Below are 19,489 nucleotides of genomic sequence, written 5' to 3' on the forward strand. Positions count from 1 at the left end.
GGTCTGGGATGTTGAATTTTAATGAATAGTTCAGTCGTTTTCTCTGCTGTGTAACTCCTTGCAGCCCAGTGTTGTATTTAGTTCTGAAATGTATTGCTATATTTCTGCCTCCATAACTAATTCACTCCCCGAGAGAAAGGTAAAGTTTCGCTTTAAATAACTCTACAAATGTGGAAGTATGTTTTGATGGAGTAGGTATGTTATAAGCTGATGTCCATGTTAATCACGACACAAAGGTTAATATTCTGGTTTGGCCTCTCACAGCGAAAATACAGGGAGCAGAATCTGTATTGGGAGCAGAGACACTGACTTTCAAATTCACAATCTTCGAAAGACATTTCTCTGCTTATCCAGTGCCAGGTGTTGGCAAGTGTTAACAACACATTACAGTGTTGAGAGTTGTGATGGAGCAGTAGAGCAGGGTGCTATTGGCATAAATGTTTTAGGTATAGTCACCAAGAGGGATTCATAGGTGAGAAATAGGGTCTAATGATATACAACCTGGCTTTTGGGGTGGCAGCGCTCCATGTGACAATGGAATGCAAATCTATGGCAGCAGATTGAGAAATGACTGAACAGATGAGACTGGCAGTCTACACTGACTCCTTTTTTAATGGTATGGTTCTGGGGAGTGTTGCTGAACAATGAGACCTTGGAGTGCAGGTTCATAGTTCCTTGAAAGTGGAGTCACAGGTAGGTATGGTGGTGAAGAAAGCATTTGGTATGCTTTCCTTTATTGGTCAGAGTATTGACTACAGGAGTTGGGGGGTCATGTGGTGGCTGTACAGGACATTGGTGTGCAATAATGATCTCCTTCCCTCTTGGAAGGATGTTGTGAAACTTGAAAGAGTTCAGAAAATATTTACAAGGATGTTGCCAGGGTTGGAGGGCTGGGGCTGTTTTCCCTGGAGCGTCTAAGGCTGAAGGGAAAATAGAGGTTTCTAAAATAATGAGGGGCATAGCTAGGGTAATTAGGCGGGGGGGGGGGGTCTTGAACTAGAGGACATAGGTTTGGGGAGAGGGGGAAGATATAAAAGGAACCTAAGGGGCAACCTTTTCACACAGTGGTGTGTGTATGGAATGAGCTGCAGAAGTAGTGCTGGAGGGATACAATTACAACATTTTAAGAGGTATGTGGATGGGTTTATGATTAGGGAGCGTTTAGAGGGAGATGGGCCAAGTGCTGGCACATGGGACTAGATTAGTTTAGGATACCTGGTCGGCAAGGACTGAAGGGTCTGTTTCCATGCTGTACATCTCTATGACTCTATAACTGACATTTCATCCCATCCCTGGCCATAACAGAGTGGGATCCTCAATATGAGGACACATTACGTTAGTTATTGTGTTTTCCTGCTGGAGTCAAAGACAAAATTGCGTGTGGGATTTGAACACACAGCACCTGGCCAATTACCACTGCCACATTCTCCTGGAAGGTCTTGTAATATAAAATGGAGAGTTGACAGCATTGTTAATAATGGGTTAGATGTAATGGATGGTTCTTACATTACTGCAATGCCTGCAAGTAATGGAGTATTTTTACGTGGTCAAAGTGAATTGTTGACCTGCCAATTCTCCATTTGGTTATAAATGTGCATAATGGGAAAATTCAGTATTGAGAATTATTCTGAGAGATCTTCATTGGATGTAGCTTTGTAGTTTACATTTTAGCCTGATCATTCAGACAATTCCCAATTGCCCTCATTTCCAACTGAAAACAGGAGAACTAATTGCAAAGTGCACTCATGTGGTCCTTTTGGTATCATGCTGCAAATATTACTTTTTGAGAGTTCTGGTGCCTGTTTCTCATTTGTTCACTGAGGTCGACAATTTGGAAAATGTTTTGTGTATGTACTTGAAGCATCTTTAAACCCTGACACCACAGTCATTTAGATATTCTTGTACTTTTTATTTTGAGATGTTTGGAGGAGTGAGATTTGTTGCAAGGAAGTTAAGAGATTTTGTCATCAAACTTAATAGTGTCAATCATCTGACATTTCAAATTTGCAATTTAGAGAAGACTGCAGTAAAACATCATTGATAATCACACAGTATATGTTGAAATTTTGCACCTTGTACCTAAATGTTGTATTAAATAAGGGTAATCCGATGGACAGCCCACACCAAATAGAATTATCTTATGTAGGTTATGTTTCAGCTTTAATCTTGAGCGCATGAAACATGATGTACGATTATTTTGTAAAGTGCAATCTTTCCATCAGTTAGCTAAACTATGGCACCCAAATTCCTGTTTAAGCAGTATCAGCAGTGGCAGAATATTTTTAAAGTAAAGTAGGTAGGGGTTGTTCAGAACGTACATTTGAGGTGTAAATCTGATCAGCCATGATCTTATTGATTGGCAGAGTAGGCTCGAAGGATGAAGTGTTCATATGCTCAATCCTGGAGAGAACTCCCATGTCTTGAGGTGACTGATCTAGAACTTTTCAAAACCTGATTATTGAGGCCTGGTTTTCCAGAAACATGTGAAGGTGGCAATAAATCTGTGTTCTTTTTGAAGGAATTCTTGTTTAGTCAATGTAGATAACTATTGTTGAAGGAACTGCTCATTGGAAACTCCTTCGTTCTAAGCAGTGTTCCTGGCTAAGATTGCAATTTGCTTTATAAAACGGTGTTAAACATCATTGTGCTAAGTAGGAAGATAAATTAATCAACTGAAATGTAAGTGAATCCAATCATGTGTAACATTTGTTTCAGTGATGTATATAGAGTTTTTATTAATTAGGAATTGTGTACCCATTATCACGACACCATTAACATGTTTTCAATGAGGTTTTGACATGCTCTGCTTTTTTTTTGTCACTGATGATGGAATGCTGCTGGGTTTGTCTTCAACGACTGTTCATTTGCAAGCTAGTTTAATTAGATTCAGGCCAAGGTGGTATTACGACTCAGGTTGAATCTGTTGACTTGTATGCTTTCACCATAAAGGATTAAGAATGGGATTCTCCCAATGCAGGGATGTTGAAGTCTGTTACAGTATGCCACTGTCAAGTTGCAAGGACCAGGATTCTTCCTGTTCTCATTTTAAGTGCTACAAGTTGCAATCCATTGAAGCATCCCCACATAACCAATAAAAGATAGACAGTAGCCACTGTAGATTGCCAAATGTACTGAATCTGAAACAGCCTATGTAATGATACTCTGAAAAAACTGAACTTGAAGTTAAAAATAATGTTTTGTCATTTACAGATTGTGAACCGACACGGGCCCGAGGCAGACAGACACTTATTACGCTGTCTATTCTCGCACGTGGATTTCAGTGGCGATGGTAAAAGTAGCGGCAAAGATTTCCATCAGGTATCAAAATGATTTAACTTTTTACATAGGGTATAAGCTAATACTTTGTACAATACAAGTTGCAATAAAAGAACTCGTGTTTTGATTTGTTTACATGTTACTCAAGAATATAAGAATTGCTAGATGTTTGTTTACAAATAATTGTCTGAGTCCCAACAGTGCAATTGAAGGGGAAATGTGCATAGTAATTGTTTGATGTTTTGGCAGAGACCTGCAAGTATATTTCTATGACAAGTTGTATTTATAAACACCTTTTTTATTGTCAGAGAATGCCCCAAAGTGCTTCATGTTAAAATTATAAAATATAACCTGAAACCAAGCCACGTTTACTTGCATTGCTGTGGAATTGTTCCATTTTCCACCCCCCACCCACCCATCCCCCTGTCGAAGAAACCCGCTCATAGACAGTATAGTTTTACCTCCTTCATCTCTATTCCGGGCCCTAGAGGGAGAGAGAACAATCACCCATGTGAACAGACATGAGTTTACTGTCTTCTCTGGAACAGCAGTTTCTCAGTGAACTATCTAGTCATTTTACAGGGAGGATAATCCAGATAAGGCAACATACATATTAATTGAGTGGCCGTTACAATCAGCGAGCATCAACAGTAAAGATTAAGCCATCTGCTGTTACACAATGAATAATTAGCTTCACATAATGAATACTTCACACCTTGTTAAACTGACCTCACATACACCAATATTGTTAAATGGCTCTACATAATGACTGCTTTTCCACCTTGTCAATGCTTTACCCTTGCCTTCAGCATCCAATTGTTAATTGTAAGTTCTTATCTGATCTGAGTCATGCTCAGCTGAATCTCTTGTTTCACAATACTCAAAGCTTGTCTTTTCCTGCCTGCTTATACCCAATGCACATTCTCAGAATCACATGACATTAAGTACAAATGATGAGTAAAAAGATCTTTAAAGAGTGCCTTAAAGAAGGAAAGTTGGACAGTCTCAGGAAAGAATTTCAGAGCTTAGGATCTCCATGAGTGAGATTATTGAAATTGAGAAATTCAAAACGCCAGAATTAGAGGAGTGCAGATATCTTTTATTGGTACGAGGGCTTTAGAGGTAGTGAGGGGCAAAACCAGCAAGGGATTTGAAAATGAGGATGAGAATTTCAAAATCAGGATATTGTTTGACCAGGACCCCAATCAATCTTGAACAGGGTTACAGGTAAATGGGACTTGTTGCAAATTAACATAGGCAGCAATGTTTTGGATGACCATAGGTTTCAATGGGCAATAGGAAACCAGTGAGGAGTGCAGTGGACTGCTCCTCGGATGCTGCCTGCCCTGCTGTGCTTTTCCAGCACTACTCTAGTCTGAAGGAAACAAGGCATGAAGGAGGGGTTCAGCAGATGAGCTAGAGATTGGGAGGGATGGTTGCTGACTTTTACAGAGGTGGAAATAGGTGTTTAGTGATGGTAGGATTCTGGTCAGAAACTCAGTTAAATATGACCCCAAGTTTGCAAATTGACTAGGTTAATCTGCTAGTAGTGACTTAAGAGTTCTGACCAAAACTAAAAATAAACTGAAAGAACTGCGGATGCTGTAAATCAGAAACAAAATTAGAAGTTGCTGGAAAAACTCAGCAGGTCTGGTAGCATCTGTGATGAGAAGTCAAAGTTAACAATTCAAATTTGGCGACCCTTCCTCAGAGGAAGGGTCTGAGGAAGGGTCACCGAATCTGAAACGTTAAGTTACAGATGCTACCAGACCTGAGTTTTTCCAGCAACTTCTATTTTTGTTTCCTAAAATTATAATGTCAGTCTTCCCAGCACTTAATTGGGGGCGATTTCTGCTTAGCCTTTGCTGGATTAAATGGTCTGATAATTTCACAGTATGGATATTGTTAACATACATATGAAAATGAATGTTCTTTTCGATAACACTGTGGAATTCCATGTTACCAGAGATCGTGTAGCAATGGGAAGACAAGCCATTGCAAGTAATATTTTGGCGGTGATTAGATAACTTTTGGGAAAGCAGATCTTAGCATCTTGTACATCTCTGAAATGACTGCCAGACTACTCCGACCTCTTGGCATCACGGTAGCCCACAAACCCACCAACACATTAAAACAGCAGCTAATGAACTTCAAAGACCCCATACAGACAACAAGCAAAACTAATGTCATTTACAAAATACTGTGCAAGAACTGTAACAAACACTACATTGGACAAACAGGCAGAAAACTAGCCACCAGGATACATGAACATCAACTAGCCACAAAATGACATGACCCCCCTCTCACTAGTATCCTTACATACAAATAAGGAAGGACAGCACTTCGACTGGGACAAGCCAAACAGAGAGACACATGAGAATTCCTAGAAGCATGGCATTCCAACCGGAACTCTATCAACAAACACATTAACTTGGACCCCATTTACTATCCCCGAGAAAAAGAACAGGAAATGACATTACCACAGGAAATGATGTCACCATGGGCAATGACATCATCCACCCAAGGAAACCTCAAAATATAAATAGAAAGCAGAAATCGCCAGGGCTGTTTCGTCCAGAGGCTCACTGATGTTACCTGGTAAGGTGATGAAACGTCTGAAAATGAACCTTGCAGCTCAGTGAGCAAACCTACATCCAGAACCTCAACCTGAGCTACAGATCTTAAAACTTGCTAAGGCTACAGAAAGATTTACAGTTTAGGGGAGTGGTCCAAGAAATGGCTGCTGAAATTAAGTGTGAGCAAATGTGAGGTCTTGCACTTCAAAAAAAGAATACAGGGATGGACTATTTTCTAAACAGTGAGAAAATTCATAAAGCCAAAGTACAAAGGGATGTCGGAGTTCTAGTCCAGATTCTCTAAAGGTTGGCTTGCAAGTTGAGACTGGGATTAAAAAAACAAAGGTTATGTTGTCATTTATCGCAAGGGTTGGAATGTAAAAGCAGCGTTGTGCTACTGAGACTTTATAAAACTCTGGTTAGGCTCCATTTGGAATCTGTAAGGTAAACCCCCACCCTCCTCTAGCTTCTCTCTCCATGCTTCAGGCTCGCTGCCTTTATTCCTGATGAAGGGCTTTTGCCCGAAACGTCGATTTCGCTGCTCGTTGGATGCTGCCTGAACTGCTGTGCTCTTCCAGCACCACTAATCCATTTGGAATCTGTGTCCAGTTTTGGGCCCCACACCTCGGGAAGGACATATTGGCACTGAAGTGCGTCCAGCGCAGATTCACATGGATGATCCCTGGAATGGTAGGCCTAACATATGATAAACGGCTGAGGATTCTGAGATTGTATTAGTTAGAGTTCAGAAGGTTGAGGGGAGATCTAATAAAACTTAAAGATAATTCATGGCTTAGAAAGGGTGGATACTGGGAATTTGTTTCCGTCAGGTGGGAAATCTAGGACCCGTGGGCACATCCTTAGAATTACAAGGGCTCAATTTAAAACTGAAATGAGATGACATTTCTTCAGCTAGGGAATGGTGGACCTGTGGAATTCACTGCCATGGAGCACAGTGGAGGCCTGGATGTTAAATGTCTTCAGAGCAGAGATTGATAAATTCTTAATCTTGCAAGGAATTAAGGGATACTGGGAGAGTGTGGGTAAGTGGCATTGAACTGCCCATCAGCCATGATTGAATGGCAGAGTGGACTCAATGGGCCAAATGACCTTACTTCCGGTCCTATGGCCTATGTTCTTATTTAATTTGTTGGAGGTGAATGTAGAGGAGACCTGTGAGACAAGTAAGCTATTGGACAAAAATTCTGAACAGAGAATTAATCTGTTTCGAGAGGCAAGATTTTGTCAGAGGGAAGTCCTGTCTATCAAATAGAATTTTTTTAATAGCAAGTGACCAAGTACATAGTTGAGGATAGTGCAGTTCATATGGATTTCTGCAAGGCCTTTGACAAGGCCCCACATAGGTGACTGAAGGCAAAAGCTCATGGGATCCAAGGTTATTTGACAAGTTGGATCCAAAGTTAACTTTACAGCAGGAGAGATGATGTTAGAAGGCTGTTAATGTGACTAGATGTCAATGTCCAGTGGTATACTACAGGGCTAGGTCTCTATCATTTCGTGACTTATGTAAGCAATGTAGATGAAAATGTAAGGGAGATAAGTCTGCACATGCCATGAAGATTGGATGGTTGACATTGCGGAAGGTGATCTTGGATTCTAGGAGGATACAAAGATAGTGGTCAGCATGGTGGCCAATGGACTTTAACCTTGAAAAGTGAGAGAGGATGCATTTTGGAAATAGTAGCGCAACCAGGGAGTACTTGATGACTAGTAGGGTACTAGGAAGTTCAGAGAAGCACAGAGATCTTGGGATGTTTGTCCACAGATCCCTGAAGGTGGCAGGACAGGTTCAGAAGATTGTTTCTGAAGAAGGGTCACTGGACTTGAAATGTTAAATTTGCTTTTTCTCCCCAGATGCTGTCAGACCTGACTTTCTCCTGCAAATTGGTTATTTGTGCCTCTATGACTGTCTCACCAAGGTCATCTTGGTTTTGTTCAGTTATCTTATTTTGTTTACTCTGCTTTTTAACAGATGGTCAGAGTTGGATGCATCATAATTGAGGTTTTGCTCTAGTTGCACAGAGTTGGTGGACAAAAAAAGTCTCCCCTTGGTCTCTATTTACTAGTTCCATGCACAAAAGTGATAGATGCAGGTACAGTTACAATATTTAAAATATATTTGGACAGATAAATAGGAAAAGGAAAGGTTTAGAGAGATATGGGCCAAATGCAGGCAAATGGGTCTAGATCAATTTGGGAAACTAGGTCTGCATTGATGAGTTGGGCTGAAGGACCTGTTTCTGTGCTGTATGACTCTATAGGCTATTTGTGATAGAATGTTGATATCCTGATCTAAGCCGAAGCACGTTCGTTGAACATGTCACAAGGGTGTGTATTTGCCTACTGAAGTCAATAGATTGTGTTTCCTTCTGAACTTGATTGTGTAGTGATAAGTTAAGTTGACAGTGGCAAGTGGTCAAGACTCAGTTAAAGCTCTCTTGCGCTCTCCATATGACTAGTTTGCTGCTGCCTTTCAGACCCATCTAAAAGGACATAGTGCAATTTATAAAGATATTTTATTGGAGTATTTCCTGCATGGTAATTCAGAAACTATACCCTTAATCAACCTGGAGTACTAATTCAAAGTCAAATGGAATAACAGGTTGGATTCATGATATCACTTTACTGTTTCAACAGTTCCTTGACACTAGTTTAAACTGCATATTCCATTACACTGTCTTCCTATTCTCCCCCCCCCCCCCCCCCAAATGAATGAGGTTGTCATTCAGTGCAGAGTTTTGATATGGGCATTCTTAACCTCCTTGAGGTTGGATAGAGTTCCCCAAACTCATTACATTTAGGAGAGTTATGTTTGTGGGAAATGTTCTATCAACCTGATGGTTTGGGCTGGGGGGTTTGAAGCTTGGATCTGCTGCTGTGGAGATGAACAGTATTCTAACTCGCTGCAGTACCCAATATTAGCATGATTGATACCAATGTCACTGTTTGTTGTTGCAAAGGTTTCTGTGAATCTGTTCTCCTGCTGTCTGGAAATCCCGTTTACCCATGTAACAGAGGATTTTAGAAGACCAATTTGGAAGTGCTTTGTAGAACTCACGTTTTGACCAATGTCTTTTTAAAAAGTTTCCTTGGCTGCAATATGTGATGTCTTTGTATTTTGAGGTTGATTTATTTCCACTGTGAAATCAATTCTATTTCAAGTAAAAGGAAAATTTAGCCTGGCTACAAAAGTAACTTCAATGCAGATTTTTACATGTTCAGTATGTCTGATCTCAGCAGTTCAGTTGCATAATGGGTTGACAACTTCCCCACGGTACTTCTGAGGAATTTGCTTCAGTAATAATTATCACATTTGTGACTATAAGTCTCAATTACTACGTTACTGCAGTGGGTAAGAGTGTGTATGGGAGTTGAAAGTTTAATTCCTTATCTGTGGTAAATTGATGAATCTCAGCTGATGAAGCATTAGGGACACTGCAGATTCTGTGTCTATGGCAACTAAAAAAGTTTCACACTTTGGATTCTAATCTCTGTCCAGTAACACATGTGGGCAACCTACATGTGAACTTTGACAATGAAAGATGGAGTTTGACCATCAGCTATCCAAGAGTTTGATTCTGCTACAGCACATAATCATAAATAACTTCCTTGTGCTATCTGCTCAGAATTTTGCATGTCTCCTGGAATATCAGCACTGACCAACCTAGTCCCAGCAGCATCTTCAGTTCAACAAAGGAAAATAAGACAGGGCACAAGACTTGTTAAATCCTGCACCAGAGGAAGTCCCCAGGTTACGAGCAAAATCAATTTTTCCAGCTGTTCGTAAGCTGAATTTGTGTACTTTGGAAAAGATATGGGCAAATTAGTCTGTCCATTCGTTAGACGAAACATTGTAGATAAGTTGGATTTTTAAAAATGAGAAGCAAGACGTTGGTTTGTAAGTACGGGATGTCTGTAATTTGGGTGTTCAAAACCCGGGGACTTCCTGTACTTAATTGGCTCAGTGGTTGAACATTTGACTCTAGATAAGAAAATTGTGGGTAAAAACAAGGACTGCAGATGCTGGAAATCAGAGTCTAGATTAGTGTGGTGCTGGAAAAGCACAGCAGGTCAGGCAGCATCCGAGGAGCAGGAAAATCGACGTTTCGGGCAAAAGCAAGAAAATTGTGCGTTCAAGGCTTGGGCCCAGATACTCAGTACTCACCAAAAGTGTCATCTTTTTCAGGTGAAATGTAAAACAAAGGCTCTTGGCTAGATGCTAAATAAATTAAAATGTTTGCCATGGGCGCTTCACTTTTTAAAAAGCCATGAATTTCCCAGTGACTAGTGCAAAAAAAAATTACATGGCAAGATTTTATTTTGAGACTAATAAGCAAAAGAAAATCAGCTAAACAACACTCAGTAATTTAATAAGCTAAAGAAAAGGAAAGAGATGTCCAGCTAACTCTTTCAATTTAATGAAACATCCATGCCACATCTAAATAGACTGCACTATTAGTAGAAATGTAGTTTTTAAAGTCCCTCACCCTCCCCAGCTTCAGCATTATCTCCTCCCTGCCCCACTATAGTGGAATTTTCTGGATCCCTTCATTAATATTATGAGCCTATTTAAATGGGCTTCCGATAGCAAGGCCTTCTCCATCAACTACTTGGTCTTTAATGCTTCACAAGCCTCATTTCACCAAACACCAGTCTATCCATACCAGCATTCTGCTTGGTGGCTCACCTGAAAACAGTCAGTTATTTTTCTGTATTAGTGGTACTGGAAGAGCACAGCAGTTCAGGCAGCATCCAACGAGCAGCGGAATCGACGTGGCAGGGTAAAGTGCCAGAATAGGAGGGGTGGGTCGTAGAGGGGTGTGGACCTGACCAGGTAGTCGCGGAGGGGGTCAGGTCCACACCCCTCTACAAGCCACCCTCCTATTCTGGCACTTTACCCTGCCACCGCAGGAACTGTAAAGCCTGCACCCACACCTCCTCCCTCACCTCTATCCAAGGCCCTAAAGGAGCCTTCCACATCCATCAAAGTTTTACCTGCACATCCACTAATATCATTTATTGTATCCGTTGCTCCCGATGTGGTCTCCTCTACGTTGGGGAGACTGGGCGCCTCCTAGCAGAGCGCTTTAGGGAACATCTCCGAGACACCCGCACCAATCAACCAAACTGCCCCGTGGCCCAACATTTCAACTCCCCCTCCCACTGTGCCGAGGACATGGGCCTGGGCCTCCTTCACCGCCACTCCCTCACCACCAGAAGCCTGGAGGAAGAACGCCTCATCTTCCGCCTCGGAACACTTCAACCCCAGGCTATCAATGTGGACTTCAACAGCTTCCTCATTTCCCCTTCCCCCACCTCATCCTAGTTTCAAACTTTCAGCTCAGCACTGTCTCTGTGACTTGTCCGGACTTGTCGAACCTGCCTATCTCCTTTTCCACCTATCCACTCCACCCTCTCCTCCTTGACCTATCACCTTCATCTCCTCCCCCACTCACCCATTGTACTCTATGCTACTCTCTCCCCACCCCCACCCTCCTCTAGCTTATCTCTCCATGCTTCAGGCTCGCTGCCTTTATTCCTGATGAAGGGCTTTTGCCCGAAACGTCCATTTCGAAGCTACTTGGATGCTGCCTGAACTGCTGTGCTCTTCCAGCACCACTAATCCAGTATTTGCTTTCCAGCATCTGCAGTCATTGTTTTTACCTCAGTTATTTTTCTGTGCCTGGCATCGCTTTTGTTATGCGTGGTCTCTTCCAAATCTTTGCCTGCTAACTTTGCATACAGCACACCAGTAGCTTTCTCCTTGGTGTTAGCTATTAGAACCTGATGGTAAGTTTTGACCTGGGCCCATTCCCCTATGGCAGTGTGGGCATGTGAGTTTGTCTGTGAGCAAATCCAAAGGGGATCACATGACTCCTCTTCCATTTCTCCTCTTTCTCCCCCCCCACCCCCAAAAAAAGCCATTCGGTTCTACTTTGAATAAATGGAGACATCATTGATTTATGAAAGTCCAGCATTCGTAACTATCCTTCAGCATTCCAGCAGAAGAGCAATTCTCCCAATTCCCTTGCTGCTGTTTCTCTGGAAAAGAGATTATTTGATTGAGACTGTGCTGAGAATATGTAGGATGAATATGACATTGGGAGATCCTGAGACCACTTAGATATTCTGTAAGTTTGTGCTTTCACTCAACAAATGCTGTTCCTCTTTTATTTATTTTCCTTTCTCTTTTCCCAGAATATTTTAGTTCATTTTTCCTGATGTATTTCTTTCTTGTCTTTGCTTTTGAGCTGAAGTCCAGTATTTTTGAATTTTTCTTTCATAAGTTTTAAAGTATACTTTTGACTGTCATTTTACTTAAGGTATTTCATTTTTTTATATTCCATTTACATTTTATTGAACAAGTCTTCTTTTAGTTAATTTATTTCAGTATTGATTAAGATACTGAAATGTGAAACCTTTGACCTGTCCTCCCTGCTTCCCTGGCCAAGTTTGAATTTGAGTGCACAGAGGCATTATTGTTGGGTGAAACATGCCACATTTTGTTAAAATTAATGAGGTTGGGATATTTTCTGCCTGGTGGAAACCATGCTTCTTTGCCAATAAATGGAAAGTATTTAATCATTTGCACTACACTTTTCACTACAACTCTGGCCATGTAAACTGAGAAGGAAAACACACCACTGAGAATATGTATTCAAAGCTACTCAACTCCAGTTTTAACTGAAAGGAGACAGCACTTAACTCTATTTACCATTTTTACTTGCATTCTTTTGTTTTTCCCATCTTGTAAAGTTTTGAAACATTTTGTTTTACTTTCAAACCTATCCCACCTCTTGACGTTTTCCACTTTTTATTTGCTGCTTTGTTTGCTTGTGTGCATTTATATTGGTTTACATTGGTAGAGACTGTTGCCACTAGAAAAATAAGCCCATATTGCCTCTTGCAGATATAGCATTTGGTACAAGTGACTGGTCTAAATTTCTATTGAAGAAAGTAGTGTCTTTTCAAGCTCCAATCTTCTGTTGAAAGATCTGGCATGGTTTCAGCTGTCAGTAGGTGATCTGTAGTTCATGAAAAATGCTCCTCTTTTGACAGTTCAGTGAGTAATTGTCTCAAAATGTGGGACGAGCATTTGGTTCGTGCCTTCATTACTCTCTCTCATCTAAACACAAAACAGTTTGCATTTGTATTTATCAAAGTAAAACATCCTAAATAAAACCTGATGTAGTTTGATTGGAATCTCCAAAAAGATCTTCCTCCTTAATTCATAGTGTGATTTTTTTTTTTAAACACCAGTAACCTATAAATGTAGGAAATGTCCACTAAAAGGCTGATGACTGGCAGTACTAATGAATGGATGAACCGAAAAGCAGCAAGCTACAAAAATAAACTTTTACTCGGAACTAAGTGGCGTTTATGTTTAATACACTTGGTTGAATAGGCTAAATCCCAGGAACCTTTGTTTGCGAGCACGGTGCCTGATACAGCTGGAGCCTTGTCCAAAGTTAGATGGTTTTTCATGCTATCTGTATTAAATAACTTCATTTCAAGGAGGTCTATCGTCACTGATTAACGTACTACTTTTCTTGCATGCCCTCATCTTTAGTTTATTGTCTGGCCAACCATACAAGCTGCTCCTGGAGCCCTAGGGACGACGCCTACCAGTGTCATCTTGTCTTTGTGTCTTATCTTCACCCATTTGAATGCAACATCTTCCGATCCAAGATAGTTTCTTGCTCCTGTACTTATTCAATCCCATACTAACAAAGCTACCCACCACCCTTTCTTCCTGCCAGTCTTCCCAAATATCTCTCAACCCTAAATATTTAGTTTCCAGCTTTGATTTCCTTGTAACACTTTCCATAATGTCCATAGGTTAATGCCAAATAACCCTTTTTGTGCTGTTGATTTGTTTCTTTGGTTCCAAATATGATGCACGTTCAAGTAAAGAACCAATAATATTGCCTTTTAAAACCATTTCTACCCCCTTTGCCCTTTTATTACTGTCTTTCTATGTTTGTGCACTTTGCCTGTCCCTGCCCCCTCTGTATATTGTTATCCAATTAGTTACTGTGTAAAGCTGGCATATCATTCTGCTTTGTAAGATTATCTTTCCCATCTGCTAAACTGCTATGACTCCTTTGCTGCCCACGCTGTCATCATCTCTGTCATGTACACGTGCTGAACACCCTCCCCACCCATGCCATGAATTATTGACCCAGGAAACTGCTTCTGATATGGTTCACATAACGCTCAAACCACTGGAATTGCTCTCTCTACCCAGATACTAGTGCCAGAGGCCCACAGACTCATACCTTCTCCATCCACACCAGTCTTTCAGCAAAGCATTCAACTCCACGACTTTATTTACCTACTGCCAGTTTGCCCGTGGCTCAGATAGTTATCCCACAATTATTAAATTGGAAGCTATGCATTTTAATTAAGTTCTAACTGTTGAGAAACATACAACAGAACCTCCCTTTCAGTCCTGTCAATGTTGTTGGTACCAATGTGGATGATGATAACAGGATCCCTCCCCCTTCAATCCAAGTCCTTCAGCTTCTTAACCCTGGCATCAAACAGACAGCTGTAGAGAACAGAATCACATTGTGTTGTCCCCTATTACTAATATTCCCATAACGGTGGCAGAGTCAATTTGCCAGTCTCCCTGAAGTCCAACTCTCATCCACTCAACTTTCAAAAACCTCATTGGTTGGGCAATTGCAGGTGCAGAGGCTCCTCAATTGGAACCCCCTGTGTCCTGATACCTGCCGCACCTTTAGTCACACCCTTCAGTCAGTGATCACAGGCTAAATATGAGCTTATCTCTCTGAGGTGTGTGACCGTGCTCTGGAGCAGTGTCCAGATAATATTTCCTCTTCAAAGTTTGGTAGAAGATTTATAGCTCAGGTGCTCGTTGTTGTGGTTCTGTTCGCCGAGCTGGGAATTTGTCTTGCAAACGTTTCGTCCCCTGTCTAGGTGACATAGTCAGTGCTTGGGAGCCTCCTGTGAAGCGCTTGTGTGCTGTTTCCTCCGGCATTTATAGTGGCCTGTCTCTGCCGCTTCCGGTTGTCAGTTCGAGCTGTCCACTGTAGTGGCCGGTATATTGGGTCCAGGTCGATGTGTGTGTTGATAGAGTCTGTGGATGAGTGCCATGCCTCTAGGAATTCCCTGGCTGTTCTCTGTTTGGCTTGCCCTATAATGGTAGTGTTGTCCCAGTCGAATTCATGTTGCTTGTCATCTGTGTGTAGCCACACACGCAGATGACAAGCAACATGAATTCGACTGGGACAACACTACCATTATAGGGCAAGCCAAACAGAGAACAGCCAGGGAATTCCTAGAGGCATGGCACTCATCCACAGACTCTATCAACACACACATCGACCTGGACCCAATATACCGGCCACTACAGTGGACAGCTCGAACTGACAACCGGAAGCGGCAGAGACAGGCCACTATAAATGCCGGAGGAAACAGCACACAAGCGCTTCACAGGAGGCTCCCAAGCACTGACTATGTCACCTAGACAGGGGACGAAACGTTTGCAAGACAAATTCCCAGCTCGGCGAACAGAACCACAACAATATTTCCTCTTTCCTCATAGCACAACGTTTACAGCTCCGACTCCAGCTCTGCTCTGCTCTGAAGTTCCTCAGGCCATGCGCATTTACTACAACATGTTCTTTCTCGATCACGTTAGTATCCACCATTTTCCACATGTTGCCTCTTATTCCGGAGCCATCAATTAGAAGAAATAATTGATCTATCAAATTGAATCTTGTTACAATTTTCAACATTTCTGTCTTTGTGGAAAGGACAGAAGGCTAAATAATGAATAAGCAGAGATCTGTCAAATGGAGTACCATGTTGAGAAAATGTGTAATTGCCCAGTTTAGCAGGGGATAAAAGCATATTATCGATTATGGTGAGGGGTTGCTGATCTGAGAAGCAGAGAGATCTGTGTCCTAGTGCATGACTATCTCGCAGTTGATGTGTAGTTACAGTAATCAAGAAAGCTAATACAATGTGATTAGCTTACTGTAAGGGGAATTGAGTGCAAGAGTTGTACAGGGAAACAGCATGTATAGCACTGGCCACTATACTTAAAGAAGCATTTGGCAAACATTTACTAGAGCAGGGATGAGCGGATTGCCCTATTAGGTAAGGCTAGGCCTGTATCCTAGAGTTTAAAAGTCAGGTGACTTAGAGACATTAGATGCTGCAGGGACTTGACTGGGCAGTATCAAAAGGATATTTTCTCTTTTGGGTGAATCTAGAGCTAGGGGTCACCCAATTTAACAAAAACATGCATTACTGGAGAAATTCAGCAGGTCTGTGAAAAGACAGCAAAGTTACTTTTTTCCAGTCCAGTAACGACTCTTCAGAAGGTTAGTGTGTCTTTATTCATAGATGCAAAATTTTAAATTTTTTTAAGGTAAAGCTAAATAGATCTTTTGCCACGGGGATAAAAGATTTAGGGTGTAGGTTTGCTCGCTGAGCTGTAGTTTTGATATCCAGACGTTTCATTACCTGGCTAGGTAACATCAGTGGCGACTTCTAAGTGATGCGAAGCTGTTGTCTCCTGCTTTCTATTTATATCTTTCTACTGGATGGGGTTCCTGGGGTTTGTGGTGATGTCATTTCCTGTTCATTTTCTGAGAGGTTGATAGATGGTATCAAGATCTATGTGTTTATTTATGGTGTTGTGGTTGGAGTGCCAGGCCTCTAGGAATTCTCTGGCATGTCTTTGCTTAGTTTGTTCCCAGGATAGACTTGTTGTCCCAGTCAAATTGGTGGGTTTTTTTTCATCTGTGCGTAGGGCTACAAGGAGAGAGGGTCGTGCCTTTTTGTGGCTAGCTAACTTCCTGTTTGTCCTCTGTTTTCCGAAAACAGAGGAGAACCATCTATACAACATATTCAAGAAGAATGGATACTCAAAAAATATAGTCCGCAGATTCCTCAAGAGCAGACCAAACACAGCCAGAAACCCTAACCACCTTACCATACATCAAAGAAGTTTCAGAAATGACAGTCAGACTACTAAGACCCCTCAGAATCCTAATAGCACACAAACCCATCAATACACTCAAACAGTGGGCGGCACGGTGGCACAGTGGTTAGCACTGCTGCCTCGCAGCGCCGGAGACCCGGGTTCAATTCCCGCCTTAGGCGACTGACTGTGTGGAGTTTGCACGTTCTCCCCGTGTCTGCGTGGGTTTCCTCCGGGTGCTCCGGTTTCCTCCCACAGTCCAAAGATGTGCAGGTCAGGTGAATTGGCCATGCTAAATTGCCCGTAGTGTTAGGTCAGGGGTAGATGTAGATGTAGGGGTATGGGTGGGTTACGCTTCGGCGGGCGCGGTGTGGACTTGTTGGGCCGAAGGGCCTGTTTCCACACTGTAAGTAATCTAATCTAATAAAAAAAACTAACAAACTTAAAAGACCCAGTACAATCCATGGACAAAACCAACGTCATCTACAAAATTCCATGCAAGGACTGCCACAAACACTATGTAGGACAAACAGGAAGAAAGTTAGCCACCAGGATACACGAACACCAGCTAGCCACAAAAAGGCACAACCCTCTCTCCCTCGTAGCCCTACACACGGATGAAAAAAAACCCACCATTTCGACTGGGACAACACATCTATCCTGGGACAGACTAAGCAAAGACATGCCAGAGAATTCCTAGGGTCCTGGCACACCAACCACAACGCCATAAACAAACACATAGATCTAGATGCCATCTATCAACCCCTCAGAAAACGAACTGGAAATGACATCACCACAAAACCCCAGGAACCCCATCCAGGAGAAAGATATAAATAGAAAGCAGGAGACAACAGCTTCGCATCACTTGGAGGTCACCACTGATGTTACCTAGCCAGGTAATGAAACGTCTGGATGTCAAACCTACACCCTAAACTTCAACCTGAGCTACAAACCTTGCAAAAAGGATAAAAGATTATTGGGGAATATGCAAGACTGTACAGTTGAAGTTAAAATCCGATAAACTGTAATGAATTGGTGTGCAGGCCTGAAAGGCCAAGTAGCCAACTCTTGGTCCTTGTTCACATGTAATTAAATCACTTGTCAACCATCTTGGTATTTTTTAATCAATCTCTATTCCGTGATGTTGTTTCACACCTCTGGGGGAGGTGGGGCTTGAGCCCAGGTCTCCTGGTTCAGTGATATTGAGTCAACTGTCTAAGCTCAGGAACACTAGCCAAGATTAGGTATGTAAAATTGTAAAATGTTAAATGTTAGGTGGCCTTCCAGTTAACGTATTGAAGTTAAAGATTTACAGTTTAGAAGAGGAATTGAATAATTTCAGCAGTTTAATACTAAGTTTAAAAACATGCACTATTCCTCTTGTGTAGGTTACCATGATTTTGTGAAATTGTTTTCACAACTTGCCTCTGTTCTGCAAATGAACCAATTGAAAAAGAAGATTTTTATGATGAGTGGCCTGAAATGTCGTTTGAAACACTCTTAGAGCGTTACCACCTACTGTTGCCATTTGGCCTTTGGTTCATGGGGAATCCCAGTGTGTTTATCTTTAATGAGGGTGTTAATCTTTGCCTACCTCACAATCATCTAAAGTGTTTTCGTGCCAAGCAATTAAGAATTTCTGACTTTACAGCTTTTGCTACTGTTTGCACGTGGGCATATTGTCAGTCCCCTGCTCAGTGTGCTCCCGGGCAGTTTTTAATCTGCCAATACCCAGTAACAACCACATCCAACTAGTGCTGCTGCTAGCCATCGCACCCTAAATGCAGTTCCAGGCAACTGTGTTTGACACAAATTTCTAGCCTTTTAATCCCAAAATTAGGACTGTTCCTGGAGGATCAAAACATGTTCTGACTGAAAGCCTGACATAATACCACTGCATTGATCTGAAATGTAGGACTTTAAAGGAATCTTAATATTTATTAATATTGTTCTTAAGCAGAACTGTTAAAGTTTAAGTGGTTAACAATGCAATTTAGTAGCTTAAGCAGGTAAGTTTTTTTTTAACCATATTTACTTCCTAACCAAAATTACATAATCTTTACTCAAAAGTATTCTGTCAAGTCCTGATGTTCTTAAATTCTGTGCAGTCTCCCTTGCAAGCCAAGTTGTTCCTTAGTTCTGGTTGTTTCCCCCTACTCAATTATTTCTGATGAATCTATGATTACTTCATGTGAAACTTGAAATCCATATCTTTTGCTATTTTGCAGAACTAATTGCTGCGTAAAGTAAACATTTAAACACAGGATTGAAATCGTGGTACAAAATCCATCTCTCAAAAACAAACTCCGAATGCTGCTTGGTAAATTCCTTTGTACTGCAGAGGCTGCATCATTTGGGAGATTTTAATGCGTTGGTTTGAAATTACGTACTTGTCTGTAGCATAGGTGCCATTTCCGTAACTTGAGTTATCCTAACTTCTATTTCTTAAAACATCGTTTTTTTTTGCAGACTCAGTTTCTGATTCAAGAGTGTGCGTCCCTGATTACTAAGCCAAACTTTATCTCGACGCTGTGCTACGCCATTGACAATCCGCTGCACTATCAGAAGGTAGGCACTTTTACAGCTGAGTTGTCTGGTATTTGAGTTTTAGCTTCTTTCAGTGTGACTGAAACTGCACCTGAAGTGCATGTTCTGAAAG

General features: G+C 41.5%; 1 protein-coding gene across 8 annotated transcripts in view; it reads left to right on the forward strand.

Moving 5' to 3' along the window:
• The window catches only part of cnot1 (CCR4-NOT transcription complex, subunit 1), a 161,645-nt gene that overhangs the window by 27,774 nt on the left and 114,382 nt on the right, over positions 1-19,489 (forward strand). For all 8 annotated transcript variants that reach the window (XM_072547597.1, XM_072547601.1, XM_072547599.1 and 5 more), the window contains 2 exons: positions 3,211-3,318; positions 19,300-19,398. In XM_072547597.1, coding sequence (XP_072403698.1) covers positions 3,211-3,318; positions 19,300-19,398 — 207 coding nt within the window. The remainder of the gene's footprint in view (positions 1-3,210; positions 3,319-19,299; positions 19,399-19,489) is intronic.

The sequence above is a fragment of the Chiloscyllium punctatum genome, chromosome 26 (assembly GCF_047496795.1).
Source record: "Chiloscyllium punctatum isolate Juve2018m chromosome 26, sChiPun1.3, whole genome shotgun sequence".
In the NCBI taxonomy this organism is placed as follows: Eukaryota; Metazoa; Chordata; class Chondrichthyes; order Orectolobiformes; family Hemiscylliidae; genus Chiloscyllium; species Chiloscyllium punctatum.